We start from the raw sequence: 18,043 nt of genomic DNA, 5'->3' as shown, positions 1-18,043 counted from the left end.
TATCTAAATAATTATTCTTTTATAAAGATAATTAAATTATATATCTTTAGATAATTACCTTATAATTATAAATTATTTAAATTTTATTATATAAAATATAATTTATTTTTTTTATCTGAGATAATAGATGGTTTTCTATATTTCTTCCTTTTTAAATAATTTATTAAATATTATCTATATTTTATTTTCAAAATATTTATATAGTTTAAAAATATATTAAAATTCCTTTAATTTTTTTTTAATAATATTAAAATAATTTTCTAAAATAAGTTAAAATTATATAAAGGTAATTTTATTTAAGAATTAAATAATAATAAATATTTATTATTTTTTTTATAATAGGTTTTCTTTATAAAAAAATAAATAAAGTTTTATATATATAAATTAATCTTTAATATCCAAAATTTTATTATAGGTTAATGGGTTTATTAATTTATATTTTTTAATGAATAGAAAAAGGGTTATTATTCTTTTCCTTTTTGATTAGGGATCTTTATCTTTCTTTTTTTTCTTATCTTTTCTATTATTATTATTATTATTATTTAAAGATTTAAGGGATATTAATTATTAAGAGGTTCCCAATAAGGATCTTTTAAGGACTTTTTTTAATCTGGTTTCCTTTAAGGTTAATTCTTTTTTAAATCTTTTAATTTTTTTAAGGGTAATTATTATTCTAATTTGTTAGTTAAAGGTCTTTTCTTTTTTTTGGTTATCCCTTTTTATTTTAATATTAATTTCTTCCTGTATTTCTAATTCTGGGATTTATAAGTATATCTTAGGAGGCATTATTTTATTAATAAATTAAAATATTTTTTTTATTAATAATAAGTTTTAAATAATATGAACAAATATAGATATTCTAAATAATAATAGATTAAGTTATTATAAATCATTTAAATCTTTATTTTAAAATTCTTCTTTACTTAATTTTTCTTTATTTTTTAGGTTAGGATCTATTAGTTCATTCTATATCTAATTATAATATCCTTTAAAAGATAATTTTTGGAAGGTATAGAAATTTTCTATTTTATTTTTAAAAATTAATGAAATAAAAGAAAATTTAATTAATAATGGTAAAGAGATGTTTTGTAAATGGTTTATACCATTTCTTAACTTAATATTAATATTAATCAAAAAATTATCAAAATATAATGAACCTATTTTTCAAAAAGATATAATTATTATTAGATTAATTAATCTAAGATTTCTTAATTTAAAAATAATAATATTAGTAATAGATTAAATAATTAAGTTAATTCTATTTATTAAAAAGGCTTAAAATCCTCTTATCATATTTAAAAGAATAATCTTAAATTAATAATTAAAAAACCATAAAAAAATAATTAAATATATAAAAAAATCATGATAATTATATAAATATTCCCTATTATTATCTTTCTTATAGATAAGGTTAGATCCCTTTATTTATACTTATTCCCTATTATATTTATTAAATAAAATTAGATATACTTATCTATACTTATCCATGTTATATTCACTAAATAAAATTAGATACCCTTATTTATATTCATTTATGTTATATATTATATATTTTTATTATCATTATTCCATTTTGGCAAAGAAAAAGGTTTCCTCTAGGGTCTTACATCCTTGTAGGCCTGTGTGGTTTGTGACAACCTATTATTAATATTATTACCTTTAAATTAAAAAACCCCAGATTAGCTAATCCAGCAACAACTATACCTCTCTGAGGCATAGGTTCGTTACAATTTCCTTCTTATATCTTTCATTTAAGTGGTCTCTGTTCCTTAAACAGAGACCTTTAAAAACCTCCTCTTTATTTATCTCTGTGATGTCCCCAGAGACCTCCTCTCTATTTGTCTCTATGACACTCCCAGAGACCTCCAGAAATCATTATATAAGCTTTGATATACAGTCTCTGTTACCTCCATAAAGACTTCTTCTGATTGGTTACCTTAGCCCTACCAGGTCCTTATTCCCTGGCCTTTTTCCTGTTAAGTTATAACATATTATTACTTTTAAATTAAAAAACCCCGGATTAATTAATTTAATAATAATTATACCTTTTTAAGGTATAAGTTTATTATATTATGCCTTAAAAAGTATAATCATTATTAAATTAATTAATTTAAAATATCTTAATTTAAAAATAATAATATTAATAATAAGTTAAGTAATTAAAGTATATTTTATTTATTAAAAAGGTTTAAAATTCTATTATTATATTTAAAAGAATAATCTTAAATTAATAATTAAAAAATTATAAAAAAATAATTAAATATATAAAAGATTTCTTTTTTATATATCCTTTATTTAAGTAATCTTTATGATATTCTTAAAGACCTCCTTTCTGTTTATTTTTATGATATTCCCAGAGACCTCCCCTCTGTTTATCTCTATAATATTCCCAAAGACCTCCTCTCTGTTTGTCTCTATGATGTTCCTAAAGACCTTTAAAGGTCATTATATAAGCCTTAACACACAGTCTCTGTTGCCTCCATAAAGACCTCTTTTAATTGGTCACCCTAATGTCACAAACTAGTTTGGGGACAACCAGTTGAGCCATAAAGCAAGAGCTTCCCAGTGACCAATTGATCACTGTTCCCCAATTCTATACTATATGTGTTACCCCGCAGCTTGGAACGTAACACCTAGCCCTACCAGGTCCTTATTCCTTAACCTTCCTCATGTTAAGTTATAATAATTATTAAATCTTATAAATTATATATATTTTATAATTTAATTATATAATTAAATTTATTAAATTTATAAATCATATATATGTTATAATTTTTTATTATTAATTTATAATATAATTTATAATAATTATTTAATATAATTTCTTTTTTTAAATATGAAATTATTAAAAGTTATATTAATATTTTATATATAATAAAATATTTATAATGTTTTTAATGGCTTTATTAACTTTTATTTATATATGTGTTAATGATGGCTTCTTATCAGGATGTTATAGGTGTCTTAACAGTAGGCAACAAAGAAATGCAAATTTCAGCAAACAACTTCCAAAAATAAAACCACCTGCTTTGATACCGAGATAAAACAAGAGCATGTTATTCCCACTCATCTTGCTTTTCTTAACCTAGAGAAGCCTTAGATGGCGCCTTAAAGCTGGTTCTTATTTTCAATTAATGACTTGTTACCACACGCGAATCCTGCCTTGCCCGCGCATGGTAGTCGTAATCGATTGACTGAAGTTCCAAATATTGAGATGCCAACACATCATTCACTCCGTCCATGTTTTTACTCTGGGTTCGGCCAGCTTTGCGGAAAATTGATTGAAGTCCAGTTAATGTACCCTTTGGGATCCGCAGCGAGATTTCTGGGCGGTGCTCTACCGTCACACCACTTGCATTGGCCGTCACACTATGGCGAGGACTTAGGAATCTTCTCATGTAATCGAATCCAGATTCAGTTCTCTGCATAAATGACCTGAATAATACGAAGAAAACTGGGATGCAGGCACATGAAATTCCGATGTTGAGCTCGGCGACGCTGAAGAATGTCAGCGAGATTCGATAAGAACTTAAGGGGTAATTGCCTTACCATAGGGCTTCAAACTTAACTGAAAGCCATCTGTTGTCTTCTACCGTATACACAAGGGCGCGGTATCTGAATACTAGGCCTGTTATCGAACAGCCGCAGGATCTCGATACGTAGGTAGGTTAGCCAAGTACCAAACACGGCTTCACCAAGTGTACAACTTACAAGAGACCGGTAAGAAAGATGCACGCGATCCCAATCTTCTTTTTCGGCTGTAAATTGAGCCCTGCAATAACGAAAGTAGGTATCGTAAGGACGTATAAGTCGGAAAAGGCACTAAAGACACCCGACGTAAAGTCGATGACTCGAGATGGAACACCTTCGCGTTGTCTATTCGCATCTGAGCCCCAACCCCCATCTCCTTTATGCGGTATCAAGTAGTAGAGTATGGCCGACGTGAGGACTAGATAACCTATCGAAATCATGGCGATACCGGGCCAGATGAAATTTCTCGCCCAGTCTGACGGGTGGAAGACACGGAAGTATAACGTTAGTATCGATATTTTGGTGAACATGGCGCTCATATTGTAGAGACATGCTACGACTGTGGAATACTGATCGATAAATCATCCGTTAGTACTTGCTATGTTATTCTGATGCGGCCGTTCGTTTGGAACACTTACCTGGAAAAACCACGGCTGGATCTCGGAAACGGGAATGTCCCATGCGTGTCGTCCCAAAATGTCATCGTTGACTTGTATGGTAAGCGCTCTAGGCCTGTTACGACTGGTTTCTTATGATTACTTACATATAGGTAAGATAACAGCACAGAAAGAGACAGCAGAGGCCTGCCATAGAGTTTGGTATCAGCCAAAGAAGTTCAATATAGGTCTAGGCAGGTCTGTGTCTAGGTACTCACAACCCCAAGAGATAGAAGATCTATTATACACTAAGGTTAGAATATATGAATAATGAGGCAAAACACAGAGGTTTCTATGAGATCGCTGACACGTACAGTCATCTGCGCCAAATTGCCGGTTCCGAATACGTACGAACGAACGCAGAATAAATGCGATAACCATGATTGGTAGAGTTAGGTAGATAGCCAACCTCCCGGCCCAGGAAATGGATGGCGGGTTCACGAAGTTCGTCACTTCTCCCGGGGGAGCGGGCAACAGGGGTATATGGGACAGGTCTATATTAGAAGGCACAGAAGTCATGGTGGCCGTAGAAAAATCGAAAATAAATCGGTAGCGAGGATTTGATAGATACCCGGCCCAGCTAAGATTTACAGGAGAATCTCTAGGCTCGATGCTGCGAAATTTGAAGGCTGAAAATGTTGGAGATTTCAAAAGCCCGAGGGTTGATGCGCCTTGTCAAATATCTGTCGAATTCGTGTGTGTAACGATATCGTGCAAAACCGCCGTAATATTTTCAAGAATGGAGAGCTAACACTGCTATGACCTGCGACATTGATCTTTTTAGAGCCTTGCGAGAGTAGCGATAAGTCATGCTCGAACGTGGGTTGTACCGCATGCACATACACACCAACACCTACTTGTGTTGCCTAAGTACCTAGGTATGCAGGCTGAGTTGGGGGCTACAGTATGGTAGAAGCGCAAGTACTGTACAAGGAGCTGGAAACTTCAATAAATGAATTATTGTCAGCAAAAGCTCTTGGGATTACACCTGTGCGTATAAAGTCTTCGTTGCCAGATTTCGTCGCTTCGCTCTAGTTAAATCCGTCAAAGCGAAGCAATATTGCTCTCTTGAAACATTTCCCAATTTCACAACTATGTACTGGACACTAACCGCTGGTTTTGCGGTTGTACTACTCACCTACTCTCTTCTTCGGGCATTACTGTACTCCACTCAGGATGTCCATGAACCACCACCCCTAGATACATTCATACCATTCATCAGTCCAGTTATTCGCATGGCCTGGATGGGCACTAGGTACTGGACTGCACAGCGGTTAGATCTCTCGCCACTAGAGCTTATCATCCTCGTGATTTGCTAACACAGCTTACTCTTAGTGATCTCCCAATCTATACGATACGGCTACCGGCTACTCGTCTCTATGTCGTGAATTCCACATCGCTCATTCCGGCAGTACAACGTCATGTTCGAACACTCTCTTTCTCGCCTATATTATCACGTATCGCCTCGAACTTGATTGCCGCCAGTCAGCCCGGTGTTCAAATATTGAGTGAAGATGAGGAGGATGGTTTCATTGCTAGATTCCATAATTTTAACCATGTTAGCCTAGCATCTGGATCAAATCTGGATGCTCTCAACAAGAAGGCTTGGGAAGTCACGGCGTCTCTTCATTCCCAAGAATATTATGATTCGCCTAGAAAATTGCGCATGTACGAATGGATATCCCATGGGGTCATGATGGTAACTACCGAGGCGCTTTATGGTCATCAAAACCCATTCCGGAGTCCTGAAATTAGGGAAGCCTGGCAGTATGTCTATTTGTGTCACTTATATCCTGTGCAAAGAATACGTACTTACCAACGTCTAGTGAATACAAATCTGGATTAACCTACCTGGTGACAGGATTCATGTCGTCAATAACGGCAAAGAAATCCGCCCGTGCCCGTAAGGCTTTATTCCAAGCCTTCGAACGCTACTACGAAGGGGTTGGTCTAGAGGACGTGGGAACGTCGACTTACATAAAAAAGCAACACGATGTCCTTTCTCATAGTGGCTTATCCGACCCAGACATTGCGAAAACCGCAACTGCATTCACAATTGCGCTTCTGGCAAATACAATTCAGGCTACTTTCTGGCTCGTATATCATATCTTTTCCAATGATGCCATCCTCCAAGACTGCCGCAAAGAGCTGTTGGCGGTACTGCAAAAAGGGGAAAACGGCAGCCACTATCTTGACTTGACATCAGTGAAGCACTCATGTCCCATTTTATTCTCCACGTATCAGGAGACTATTCGCACTCACTCTATGGGTGTGTCTGTCGTCCAGGCCGTCGAGGACCAGTTGATTGCTGAGCGGTACCTCCTTAGGAAGGGTGCCTTGGTTATGATCCCTTCGAGCGTACAGCACGGAAATAAGTCTATCTGGGGTGAAAACGTGGACGATTTTGATTATCTACGGTTCCATCGAGAAAAAGGGAAGAAAAAAGGATGGAACCCCGTAGCATTCCGTGGGTTTGGCGGTGGGTTGAACTTATGCCCTGGTCGCCATTTCGCCACTTCGACAGCCCTGGGGTTTGCAGCAAGTATCATCTTGAGTTTTGATATGCAACCAACTAACGGACGATGGGTGAGGCCAACTATTAAGAATTCTAGCTTCAGCATCGCCCTCAACCAACCTGATACAGACCTGGACGTAAAGGTCTACTGCCGAGAAGAACAGGAATGGAAGGCTACTTTCTCTACATCGGAACGGCGAATGCAAGTCTCGGCGGAGGACATTGATGATGGTGGGATGCCTGTACATACCTACTTAGGTACCTAGGTAATTGATGCCTTCTTTTTTTTTGGCTTTTTTGATATTTAAGACATACATATATGTATAAGCTAGAGAGAAGGGGAGTGCCATCAAAAGTGTAGACAGTGCAAATATGTATGAATGATACGGTATAATTTCTACCCTCCTAATTCGACAGTGAATCATAGTATAGCCAATTCAATCTGTGCGTCTGCCCAACCGCATACAGATGTAGCAAAAGGGCTTGGCTTGGCTTTCCGAGGCTTGCAGGTAGCAGCTCAGCTCAGCTCATGATGATAATGCACACGCCCAGCACTTAAGCCAATCAAGGACTCAGAAACCAACTCGTTAGGGGAGGAATTGCCAAAAGTTCAAGCATATATTAGACAAGAAAATTAAAGGTGTATCGCAACGAAATTAAATACCACATCGAACCAACTGAGCGTCGCACAAGAAGATAACCCCTTTTTGGTAAGTACCCATGTACCAAGAAAAGTCGAAAGGTATCTACGTACCGAGATGTATCGAAATATGATATTTAATATACATACCTAGGTACATATGTACGTAGTCGGATACCTGCATGGGAAATTCTGCGAATATACCAAAGTACATTCGTATACCTACCTATACCTACCTAGGTATATATGTATGTACCTATGTATGTGTGTACCTACATAGGTCCTATCAAAGTACCTACCTATCTAGGTACCTTCATTGATCTTATCGACCTTCTCGGGCAGGCTAACATCCGGGGTTCTAAAGCCATCCCTTTGCTCTTGCGGCTGTTATTCCCACATTGTATGTCTCTTCTAGTTAATACGTTATTCTCTTTAGTACGAGCGAGCCTTGGCTTCGCCCTCGAACGGGTTATCATCTGTATCTCTTCAGAGTCGTTATGGATCAATTATATTTGCCAATGGCCACGGCTGAGGATTGTAGTGGTCAATCACCGCCATATCCTACAAACGAGATTGTCGAGAAGCCCGAAAATCTTGAAAAGCTTCAAGTCGGAGTGACATTTGTCAGACTTGGTGTCCAGGGCCTTGCCACGGCTAACCAACATGCATATAACTTCTTGGATTATATACTCGCTATTCCTATATTTCTAATCAGTTTGCTTAGACCTTATGCTACCCATAAGACTCGGATACTCCATGACCTTGAGGGCATCATCCCACCTGGCGAGATGCTACTCGTCCTGGGACGACCGGGCAGTGGCTGTACTACTTTCCTCAAAGTCCTAGCCGGCAATATTGACGGCCTCGAGGTCAACGAGAGGTCTCATATTAACTACCAAGGTTCGAGAAAATATTGATAAATACCTAGGTAGCAAGGAGTTGCCGTGGTACTAACAATGGATTTAGGCATTTCCTATTCCAAATTCCACAAGTTGTTTCAAGGCGAGCGAGCTTATATCGCCGAATTGGACGTTCATTTCCCTGAACTGACGCTTGGCCAAACCCTCAATTTCGCTGCATCAACCAGATCAAGGAAGCCTAAGGTCGAAGCAGGTCGAGACATTGCCTTGAAGTTCGGTTTAGGTGCAGCTTTTGATACTCCTATCGGGAACACAGCCATCCGTGGCCTTAGTGGTGGCGAAAAGCGGCGGGCAAGCATTGCCGAAGCCTGTTTGGGTGGTGCGCGACTCCAATGCTGGGATAATAGCACTCGGGGGCTTGACAGCTCTACTGCACGGCGCTTCATCAAGTACTTGAGGCAGTTAACAGATACTGAGAAGTCGACGGCGGCGATGAGTCTTTACCAACCATCCGAGGATATTTACCAAGTTAGTACCAATTTCGCTTAAATCTGGTTGACCTGTTAACATGATGCTTTGAAGGAATTTGACAAGGTCACCGTGCTATACGAGGGTCGTCAAATCTACTACGGCCCCACAGGAGAGGCTGTTGACTACTTCAAAGAGATCGGGTTCGTGAAGCCCGACCGAGTCACAACTGCCGACTTCTTGACCTCTCTGACCAATCCAGCCGAGCGTGATATATATGGTAGCAGCGAGCGTACTATCCCACGCTTACCTGATGAATTCGCCAACATCTGGAGACGCGGTGAACGGGCCCAGCGCGTTCGCGATGAGATCGCTAGTTTCGGCGCTGCATTTTCCACGACAGGCCATGGAAACGCAACAACGGAACAACTAGGGTGGGTCCTTCGTTGACTTTCCTCCCCCCTGAATTTCAGTTGCTTTCTCTAACGCGTATGTTTTAGCCTCCGGGCTTCCACTTATCCGCTCTCGGCCCCTCGTCAGGTACTTGTCTGTCTTAACAGAGCGATTTTGAGGATGCGTCAAAATCTCTCTACAGACCTTACTACCGTCATCGCCAATACCATCCTCGGGTTAATCATAGGTAGTGTGTATTATGGCTTGGATGAGACAACAGATAGTCTCCAGTCAAGGTCTCTGCTATTATTTTTTGCCTTGATCCTGAATGCGTTCTCTCCTGCATTTGAGGTAAGTGATTTCGAGTTACCAAGCAAGAACAAATACTGATAAAAACAGGTCGTTGTCGTCTGGGCACAACGTCCAATAGTAGAAAAGCACCGCCGTTACGCATTTTATCAACCGTTTACTGAGAGAGCTGCGGCCTTCATCTGTGATATCCCGATTAAAGCTACTACTTGCTTTGGAATACACATTCCTATTTACTTCCTAGGCAACCTCCGACGAAGCGCGTCTGCCTTTTTCTTATATTGGCTTTTTATGTTAGTGAATATTTTCGCCATGTCCATGCTATTTCGCATAATTGGCTCTGTCTCAAGATCGCGGGATAATACGCAGATCCCAGTCTCCTTTGCAATACTTTTCTGTATCATCTACACTGGTTTCGTTGTGCCACCGGATTATATGGTACCATGGTTTGGGTGGTTTTGGCGCATCAACCCACTTGCTTATACGTACGAAAACCTGATGGTAAACGAGGTACGTACGAGCCCGAGTATCCAACCATATTCTAAACATTAGAGAATCTAATACGATAGTAGATGGGTAATCGACTCTTTCTATGCTCAAACATGATCCCAATTGGACCAAGTTATGAGGCCATTGATATTAGCCAGAGAATTTGCGCGACAATAGGAAGCCAAGCAGGCCAATCTTTCGTCCAGGGCACAGCCTACCTATCCTCAAAGTATGGATACGTATCAAATCATATCTGGCGGTAAGTTATTATTGCTATTATACCGCTGCCGCTTGAGTCTAAACTGTTCCTTTGGCAGAAACTTCGGAATCTTACTGGGCATGATGGTGGCATTTTGCGGTATTCATCTTTTTGCTACACAGTATATATCATCACAGCGGTCTCGAGGCGAAGTGTTAGTATTCAAACGCACCTTATTTTCGAATAATGAGGTGGCCGATGACGAAGAAAGCGCTGTCAGTAATGACTCCTTTCGTCAGAAGGACCAGGCCGTCGTTACCACCAATACGGATCATAGAAGTACTCACGTTACTACCACCAAGGCTCCTGCCTCCCAACAATCTGCTCTCCTATATTGGAGCGATCTCAAATATGATATTAAAGGCCGCACCATTCTACAGAATGTTGACGGTTGGCTTCAGGCCGGGACGCTTACAGTTTTGATGGTGAGTGGCATGTGGTTACACTTAATATCAGCCAATACTGAAACCATATAGGGTATCACAGGCGCTGGGAAAACGTCCTTACTCAATGTCCTAGCTGACCGTGTTACAACTGGTAAAGTGACTGGAAGCATTTCCGTAGGCGGATATTCTCGAAGCACTGGATATCAACGAAAGTTAGGCTACGTCCAACAAGACGACGTTCATATGGCCACCGCTACAGTGCGAGAAGCCTTGGAGTTTAGTTGCCTCCTCAGGCAACCAGAATCCAAGAGCAAAGAGGAGAAGCTGCAATACGTTAATGAAGTTCTGGAACTAATGGATATGCAGTCATATGCCGACGCGCTTGTCGGCATTCCAGGCGAGGGCCTCAATCTAGAACAACGTAAACGTTTGACAATTGCTGTTGAGATGGTGGCACAGCCAGAGCTCTTGTTGTTCGTCGGTGAGTACTTAAACTGCCTTATCTAAAAGAGGATGTATCCCATGTACTGACATCTCTAGACGAGCCAACTTCTGGTCTTGATAGCCAAACCGCCTGGTCTATATGTACTCTCCTCCGTAAGCTTTCTGATAACGGACAAACAATTCTCTGCACCATACACCAGCCATCATTCCAGCTATTCACTATGTTTGACCGTTTATTGCTCCTTGGAACTAACGGAAAAACACTTTACTTCGGCGACATCGGTCAAGATGCATCTACCCTGGTCTATTATTTTGAAAGCAATGGCGCACCACGATGCCAGACCGGCGAGAATCCCGCGGAGTGGATGTTGAACATAACGAGCACAAATATTCAGTCTGAAGTTCAGCATAACCCTTCTCATATAGACTGGACCCAAATATGGAATGCTAGCAAACAAAGGCAAGATGTGGTGAAACATCTAAACACTTTAAAGGGAGCCCATTCGACAACTCCGCAGCTCGTCGTAGCCCCTGAAAATGCATATGCTACTCCTTTTCTTCGGCAGATGTTTATTGTCACGAAACGTACGTTCATAGACCAATGGCGCAATCCTGTCTACCTCTCCACAAAAATTGTGGTTTCAGTCGGTACCGTAAGTCTTTGTTCCAGCAAACCAGAATGTCGTGAGTGCGCTAGTTAACATATCACAGGCCTTGCTCAACGGATTCTCATTTTTTAACACATTCCCAAACGTGCAAGGCATAACAAGCCTTCTTTTCTCGATCTTCTTCGCAACTTATCTGTTTAGTTACATCGACCAAATGGTCATCCCTTACTTTCACCGAGGTATAGAGCTTTTCGAAGTGCGAGAGCGACATTCAAGGACATACTCCTGGTCTATTCTCCTCATCGCTAATATTCTCGTCGAGGTGTTCTGGCAAACCCTTATCAGCATCCTCACTTTTGCGTCATGGTACTACCCGACCGGCCTTAGCCGCAATGGAGAACCTATCTATGGAACTGCAGATCGCGGTGCACTCACGTTTATTTTGCTCTGGCTGTTCATGTTGTGGGCCAGTACACTGTCCCAGGCCTTAGCCGCGGGAATAAAAGACTCGGAGATAGCTATGCAAATTGGTATTCTGCTATACTGGCTAGCCTTAGTGTTTTGCGGGTATGTTCTCGATCTCCTTTTTATCCTTCCTCACCTTCGACCATAAGTAATAGCTTGCTAAGCAATATCAAAGGGTTCTGATGCCACCTGCACAACTTCCACGGTTCTGGATTTTTATGTATCGCATTTCGCCACTCACATATTTGATGGAAGGACTCACAGTTGCTGGTCTAGCCCAGACGCACATTCACTGCTCGGATATCGAGACTCTCCACATACCCTTCCCCCAATCCGTTATATCATCAAGTGGTAACGCAACTACGTGTGACGATTACTTACAACCTTATGTCCAGACATTCGGAGGGTACGTAACCAACCCACTCAACACCACAGAATGTCAATATTGCCCATTTCTAAGTGCAAACACACTCTTGGAAAGTTTCGGGATGAATGTAGGCCACACCTGGCGTAACGCCGGGCTCCTTGCATGCTATGTAATTTTTAACATCTTTGCAACTTTTGGTATATTTTGGGCTACAAGGACTTTGAAAGCCATTCGAACCCACAGCTAGCTATTAAAGAGACCACTAGTTAGAGGTTTCCGCTTCGATGGTCGACCTGTGAGGGGCTGTAGATGGATACGATGTATTCGCAGATTATCTGGCTAAAGATCTAGGTGTACGTGAGAGATCTCTTTCTCTGGCCTGAATACAAGCCATAGCAACCTACACCAGATAGGCAGAGGTCATGGTAACAACTACCTGCTTTTGGCTTCTAATTCTATTTTTAACATTTATATAAATATACACTCGGCGGGTACACAAAGTAGGTAGGTAGGTATCCTGGCAGCCTGGTATGTACGTGGGCCTCAATACTCTTGATAATAGCTAAAGTAGTCGGGCGAGTTGTTTTAGATGATAGAATCATTAGAAGGCTGATAATCTCTATGATTAGCATCGGCACCTACCTATCTAAAGAGTACCAAAGTATACACTTGAGTGAACCCATGAACGACAATAGCCCCCACGCAGCCTGCTTCTCGCGGACGTAATTCGGGGCCATCGACGATCCAACTGGATTTAGTCCGTTAACATAGTGCGGTAGGACAACAGCGTGAAGTTGTAAGGCATTTAAGAGGCATTTCAGCTTCCTTCGAAGATACAAGACTCACGTAAAGAGGCTTTTGGGATTCATTAGGTTGTGTTACCCCGGTTAAAACATACTGCAAGAGACCCCGACTCCGATTGAGCTTTCAGCCAATAAGAAATCACAGCAGTTCGTACAACCGCGCGATTTGGTCATCTGGTGGGTGTTCCCGTACCTGAGACACGGCGCAGCAGCCTTCGTCGCTTATTACCTACTGTGTATTAACGTATTAAAACGTACAATGCGGTACATTGGAATTTTACGTTTTCTCTATTATTATCAGTATCCACCTAGGTACATTGAGCGTCTGCGTGAATCCCTATGCAATACGACAAGGCGCAGTATATATCTTATGAACATGCTGGTCGATCACTGAGGTATATGTTCACCCTTGCTTACTCCCTAAGTTACACGCCTCGGTGTTTGATATGGTGGTCCCATAACATCACTGCCTGCCTACGTGGTAAGTGAGCAATGCCTTCATATGCTAGACATCTAGGTATATATATAAGCCATCAGTTGACCATACTTAGACTCAGTAAGTTGATACAAGTCCAAATTCGACTGGTAATCAAAACATGCTGAAGCCCCTTATGTTGGTTGCGGTACTGCTGGCCTCGGTACTCCTTTACCGCAAGCTATGCTATAAGCGATTTGTACAATACAACAGGTTCCCCCAGTTGCCAACTTCCCTCTTCTGGGGGCACCTCAAAGTCTACAATGAGATTACTAAACGCGGTAAACTAGACCGCGACCATGGTAATGCCTAAAACATTCTATGACATATAATTTCTCTAACAATTTCACTTTAAGACTACATTTTTTCCGAAATATATGAAATGCTTGGGCGGCCGCCCTTGGTGCTGATGGATTACCGACCCATCTGTCGCCCTGTAGTTTTTGTTACGTGCTATGAAATCGCAGAACAAATATCGAGGGCCACTATACAGTTCCCAGCAAGCGTTCCGAAAGTCGACCTCAGATACCTCGAGCACGTCATAGGAAGGACCTCTATCTTATCATCGCAGGGCGATATGTGGAAGTCATTACGCAAAACGTACAATCACGGCTTCTCTCTACAGCACCTCTTGACATTCTTACCTACCATGTTGGACAAAACAATAATATTTACCAAGCATCTCGATATGCTATCAAGCTCCCAGGACAAGTTCTCCCTTGTGTCTCTTACTACAAACCTGACTTTCGATATCATCGGCGCAGTTATTATGGATGTTGATCTGGATGCTCAGCATATGGATCCATCACAACGAGGCGAGCTCATCCGCTCATTTACTGAGCTCTTAAGGGCATACTGGGATGACAAGATCCATTTACCATGGTGGTTCAAACCTCTAACCACGCTGAAGCGTCGAAGGGCTGGCAAGCAGGTCGACAGAATCCTAAAGGCCATGATCCGACGCAAACACGAAGAACAACAGACACGTCAAGATAAGACTAGCCAGCGCTCGGAGAGTATACTTTCTCTCAGTCTGCAAAACGCTAAAGCGCTCCCCCAAGATCTTCTTGATATAACTTGTGACCAGCTCAAGACTTTTCTCTTGGGTGGCCATGATAGTCCCAGCGCCACGCTCGCCTGGGTTTTCTATGAATTATCGCGTTGTCCGCGGGCCATGGCAGCGGTACGTGCCGAACTCGACCACATATTCGGTCCCCAGACAGATCCGGAGACGATACGTGCCCAGCTCGTTCCGCCGCTCGGCCCAGAGCTTGTGGGCCAAATGACATATATCATTGCCGTAATCAAGGAGACCTTGCGACTCCACACGCCGGCTTCCACTGCGAGGTATTCGACAACGGGGAATTTTTACACAATACGCACCCCAACAGGCGAAGAATTGGGCCTTGACGATGTAATAGTATACAATTGTAATTCGATTATCCACCGCGACCCCAGGGTCTACGGTGACACGGCCGAACATTTCAAACCCGAGCGGTGGTTAGGCGGGTCACATCAGCAATCAGAAAAGGGCCTGGATTCAGGTACAGCTGAATTTCCCTATGCCGCATGGAGGCCATTTGAACGGGGGCCTCGTAGTTGTATCGGGCAGGAATTTGCGAGCATTGAAATCCGCGTGATTATCGCTGTCATTGCTCGCCGTTATGAGTTCACCAAGGTGGGTCTTGGTGAGCTTGCCCTGAGTGAGGATGGCCGGCCGATCCTCGATCAAGATGGACGATATAGAGTCAAGTCACAGGTTTATGATGTGAGTCAATTCATATTCCATCACGTTTGTGTTTGTTGATGTCATAAGAACGCTAAACAACATCTGCGTAGATACGACAGATTACGGCCAGGCCGGTAGACGACATGATGGTGAAAGTCAAGAGGTTGGATAGTACTTAAACAGAAAAAATATCAGTATCACATATTATGACCATGCGGATTTCATGAAATGAGTGAACGGGAATCCTGGCATGAATGAATTGGAATATTACCTAGGTAGTTTAGTTGATTAGAGCAAGAGATACCAGCTTTCGTGCTCGTAGTTAACGCCCATGATTAGTGTCCTGTCCTTAAATTAGATTTTCTATTTTACTTCAACATGATGAGGTTGAGCTTATGTTTCTTGATGCCGGCCGAGCTCCCGTATTATGCCGCCTCTGCTTTGTGTGACGATTACTGGATCTTCCTCAATTTCCTTAACCGTACTAAGCTTAACCGATGCATCGTGAACCTCACGAAGTACCTTTTCGCCTCGGGCAGCTAAGCTCGACGCGATGTTTTGGGACTGCTGGCGAAGCGTGCTTATAGGAGCTTGTCCGGCGTTTACACCATCAATATAAGCGAGTATACTCGGTGAGTGTCCCTTGCTATAGCCGGTTTCATTGACTCCAGAGCCATTCTCTGAGTTGATTTCCGCAGATGGAGCACTCTGCTGCCTAAAATTATGGCCCTCCTTTAAACGGGTATTTTCCTGCTTGTACAGGCTTAGGGAAAGAAATGAAAGTTCAAGGAGGTGCTTGGCCACATGGCGAGCGATTTTCAGTCCGCATGGAGTTCGTTCAGGCGACGCTGCAGTAGAGTCCTTTAATTTATTCGGGGCTTGTTGGGGTAATACCATAGTAGATTCCTTTAGCTTGTCTTGGTTTCGTTCAGGTGATGATGTAGTAGAATCCCCTAATTTGCCGGGGGTTTGTTCAGGCGTTGCCAAAATAAATCTCTCTAGCTCGTCTAGTTTTCGTTCGGGTGATTTCTTAATAGAACTTCTTAACGTGCTTGAGGTTCGTTCAGGTGATGCTACAGTGAAATCCTTTAACCCATGCATACTGTGTTTGTGTACCGTTGCAATATAACGAGCCCTCATTGCCCTATCTAGGGTTCGTTTGGATAACGCCACAGTAAGTTCCCCCGACTCGTCATCTACGGGTGACGAGGCTGCAGGTAGCGATTCTTGCGATGGATGCTTGGGCTCAAGCTTCTTCTCCCCCGCAGACCGTGGTGATGTAGCGTCCTGCTCCTGCATATCTGAAAGCGTAGGTTTATTCCCCCGAGTCTTAGTGGTATCCCGACTATCACTAACGATCATGGAACAACACAAGGGGCATATCCCTGCTTGTCGCGGTTTTTGCTTAGCACTTTGCTCCGCAAGCACTCTGATTTGTACGCCGTTAAGTTTGTCTCGGTGAGATTCAAGCATGTGGCTCTTGATCAGCCTGTGACTCTTGAAATGAAGGGGTGTCCCATGGTTGATATCGCAAACCCATGCTCGGGCGTAAACTTTCTCGGCCCACTGTGCTGTATGGCTTTCTTCCATATGCGTTCTCCATTGTTCGAAGTCCCCAAATTGGCGCATCGTCTCTGCACATTCCTCGGAAAGGCACAGATAAGGAAGTAAGTCGTTATCTACATGACGCCTAGGAAATTACCTTATTAGAATAATGATGCTATAAGAAAAAGAAAAAGAGGAAGAAAAATTAGATATGACATACCTCCACCACCTGCCATCTTCAAATTGGGCTGTGCTATAATTTGCAAGACACCAATTGCACCTTTTAAACCCCGGAGCGGCTTCCTTTGCGGGTGGCTTAGGGTAGGTTGTAACGCCTTTGCTCATGGGATGTGCTGGTTCGTTCTGGTGTTCGCGTTTGTGCCTCAGTTTCGTATGGCGTCGGAGCATTGAGCGCCCTAGATAAGATACTAGCTCATCATCTGCATCAGGATACATAGACTTGACCATCTGTGATGATAGCTCCTCAAACGATACACCTTGCTGAAGCCCAGTTGTAGATGGCCGTCGTATTGCAATGCCCAAGCGTTCCAACCTATCGATAGAACGTTGAAGGGCATTTTGTATCTGTGAATGTCTTTGAGATTCTAGGGTGGTCAATATGCTACCCTCTTTATCCGGTATTGGCGAACCAACCCTATGTCGGAGCAAACCTGATGCTATACTATGACAATTTGAATAAACTAGGATGTCGAGCAACTTGGACTCACATAGTTTAGCATTATCCTGGATCGAATTTAATATCTGAAGCACTAAGTCTTTCACATGAGTCACATCTTTTAAGCGATCATCAAGAGATGCGGGTTTAGCTGTGAATACGCCTAGATAAGCAGCCCAAGCAGTAAAACGGTAATGACACTCTTGTAACACTCGAGCGAACGGATTAACGTCATGGTCATCTTTCGTAACATTCCTGATGAGCGCTTGATGGCATTGCAAAGCTAACGTGAATATCTAGCGGTCGCTATCCATCACTCAGACGTCCATGATATATGCAGTCCGCAACGAAGGCTCCGATGCATCGAATAAACCGCTGATGAATCGAGAGGTAGATAGTCTGTTGGAGAAGTTCAACTTAAGTAC

The 18,043-nt window shown here is 41.7% G+C and overlaps 5 protein-coding genes across 5 annotated transcripts; 3 read left to right on the top strand and 2 right to left on the bottom strand.

Annotated features, from left to right (window-relative positions):
- Window positions 1-2,880: 2,880 nt before the first annotated feature.
- F4822DRAFT_383489 (uncharacterized protein) lies at window positions 2,881-5,127 on the bottom strand. The gene is made up of 7 exons (XM_051456441.1): window positions 4,502-5,127; window positions 4,406-4,425; window positions 4,295-4,334; window positions 4,170-4,240; window positions 3,712-4,100; window positions 3,550-3,651; window positions 2,881-3,498 (listed from the first exon to the last, which is right to left on the bottom strand). Exons 1-7 carry the CDS (start codon window positions 4,704-4,706, stop codon window positions 3,132-3,134), a joined length of 1,194 nt encoding a protein of 397 aa, XP_051310890.1. The 5' UTR covers window positions 4,707-5,127; the 3' UTR covers window positions 2,881-3,131.
- A 25-nt stretch (window positions 5,128-5,152) lies between these two features.
- On the top strand, window positions 5,153-7,118 carry F4822DRAFT_417341 (cytochrome P450). Its single transcript, XM_051459442.1, has 3 exons — window positions 5,153-5,460; window positions 5,523-5,954; window positions 6,014-7,118. The coding sequence occupies exons 1-3, from the start codon at window positions 5,282-5,284 to the stop codon at window positions 6,966-6,968; spliced, it is 1,566 nt and encodes a 521-aa protein (XP_051310889.1). The 5' UTR covers window positions 5,153-5,281; the 3' UTR covers window positions 6,969-7,118.
- Window positions 7,119-7,650: 532 nt separating this feature from the next.
- F4822DRAFT_417340 (ABC-2 type transporter-domain-containing protein) lies at window positions 7,651-13,053 on the top strand. The gene is made up of 11 exons (XM_051459441.1): window positions 7,651-8,242; window positions 8,309-8,730; window positions 8,785-9,104; window positions 9,171-9,414; window positions 9,463-9,882; window positions 9,945-10,120; window positions 10,179-10,545; window positions 10,597-10,987; window positions 11,047-11,603; window positions 11,662-12,125; window positions 12,199-13,053. The coding sequence occupies exons 1-11, from the start codon at window positions 7,840-7,842 to the stop codon at window positions 12,635-12,637; spliced, it is 4,203 nt and encodes a 1,400-aa protein (XP_051310888.1). The 5' UTR covers window positions 7,651-7,839; the 3' UTR covers window positions 12,638-13,053.
- Window positions 13,054-13,434: 381 nt separating this feature from the next.
- On the top strand, window positions 13,435-15,683 carry F4822DRAFT_383354 (cytochrome P450). The gene is made up of 4 exons (XM_051456439.1): window positions 13,435-13,674; window positions 13,745-13,970; window positions 14,025-15,436; window positions 15,508-15,683. Exons 2-4 carry the CDS (start codon window positions 13,790-13,792, stop codon window positions 15,574-15,576), a joined length of 1,662 nt encoding a protein of 553 aa, XP_051310887.1. The 5' UTR covers window positions 13,435-13,674; window positions 13,745-13,789; the 3' UTR covers window positions 15,577-15,683.
- On the bottom strand, window positions 15,633-17,853 carry F4822DRAFT_446147 (uncharacterized protein; the record flags this gene model as incomplete). The annotated part of the gene is made up of 3 exons (XM_051463478.1): window positions 15,633-17,087; window positions 17,163-17,769; window positions 17,841-17,853. 3 exons carry the CDS (start codon window positions 17,851-17,853, stop codon window positions 15,791-15,793), a joined length of 1,917 nt encoding a protein of 638 aa, XP_051310886.1. The 3' UTR covers window positions 15,633-15,790.
- Between the last annotated feature and the right edge of the window lie 190 nt (window positions 17,854-18,043).

The sequence above is a fragment of the Hypoxylon trugodes genome (genome assembly GCF_022578975.1).
Source record: "Hypoxylon trugodes strain CBS 135444 unplaced genomic scaffold F4822scaffold_9, whole genome shotgun sequence".
Lineage (NCBI taxonomy): Eukaryota > Fungi > Ascomycota > Sordariomycetes > Xylariales > Hypoxylaceae > Hypoxylon > Hypoxylon trugodes.
This window is presented reverse-complemented; position numbering and strand designations above follow the sequence as displayed.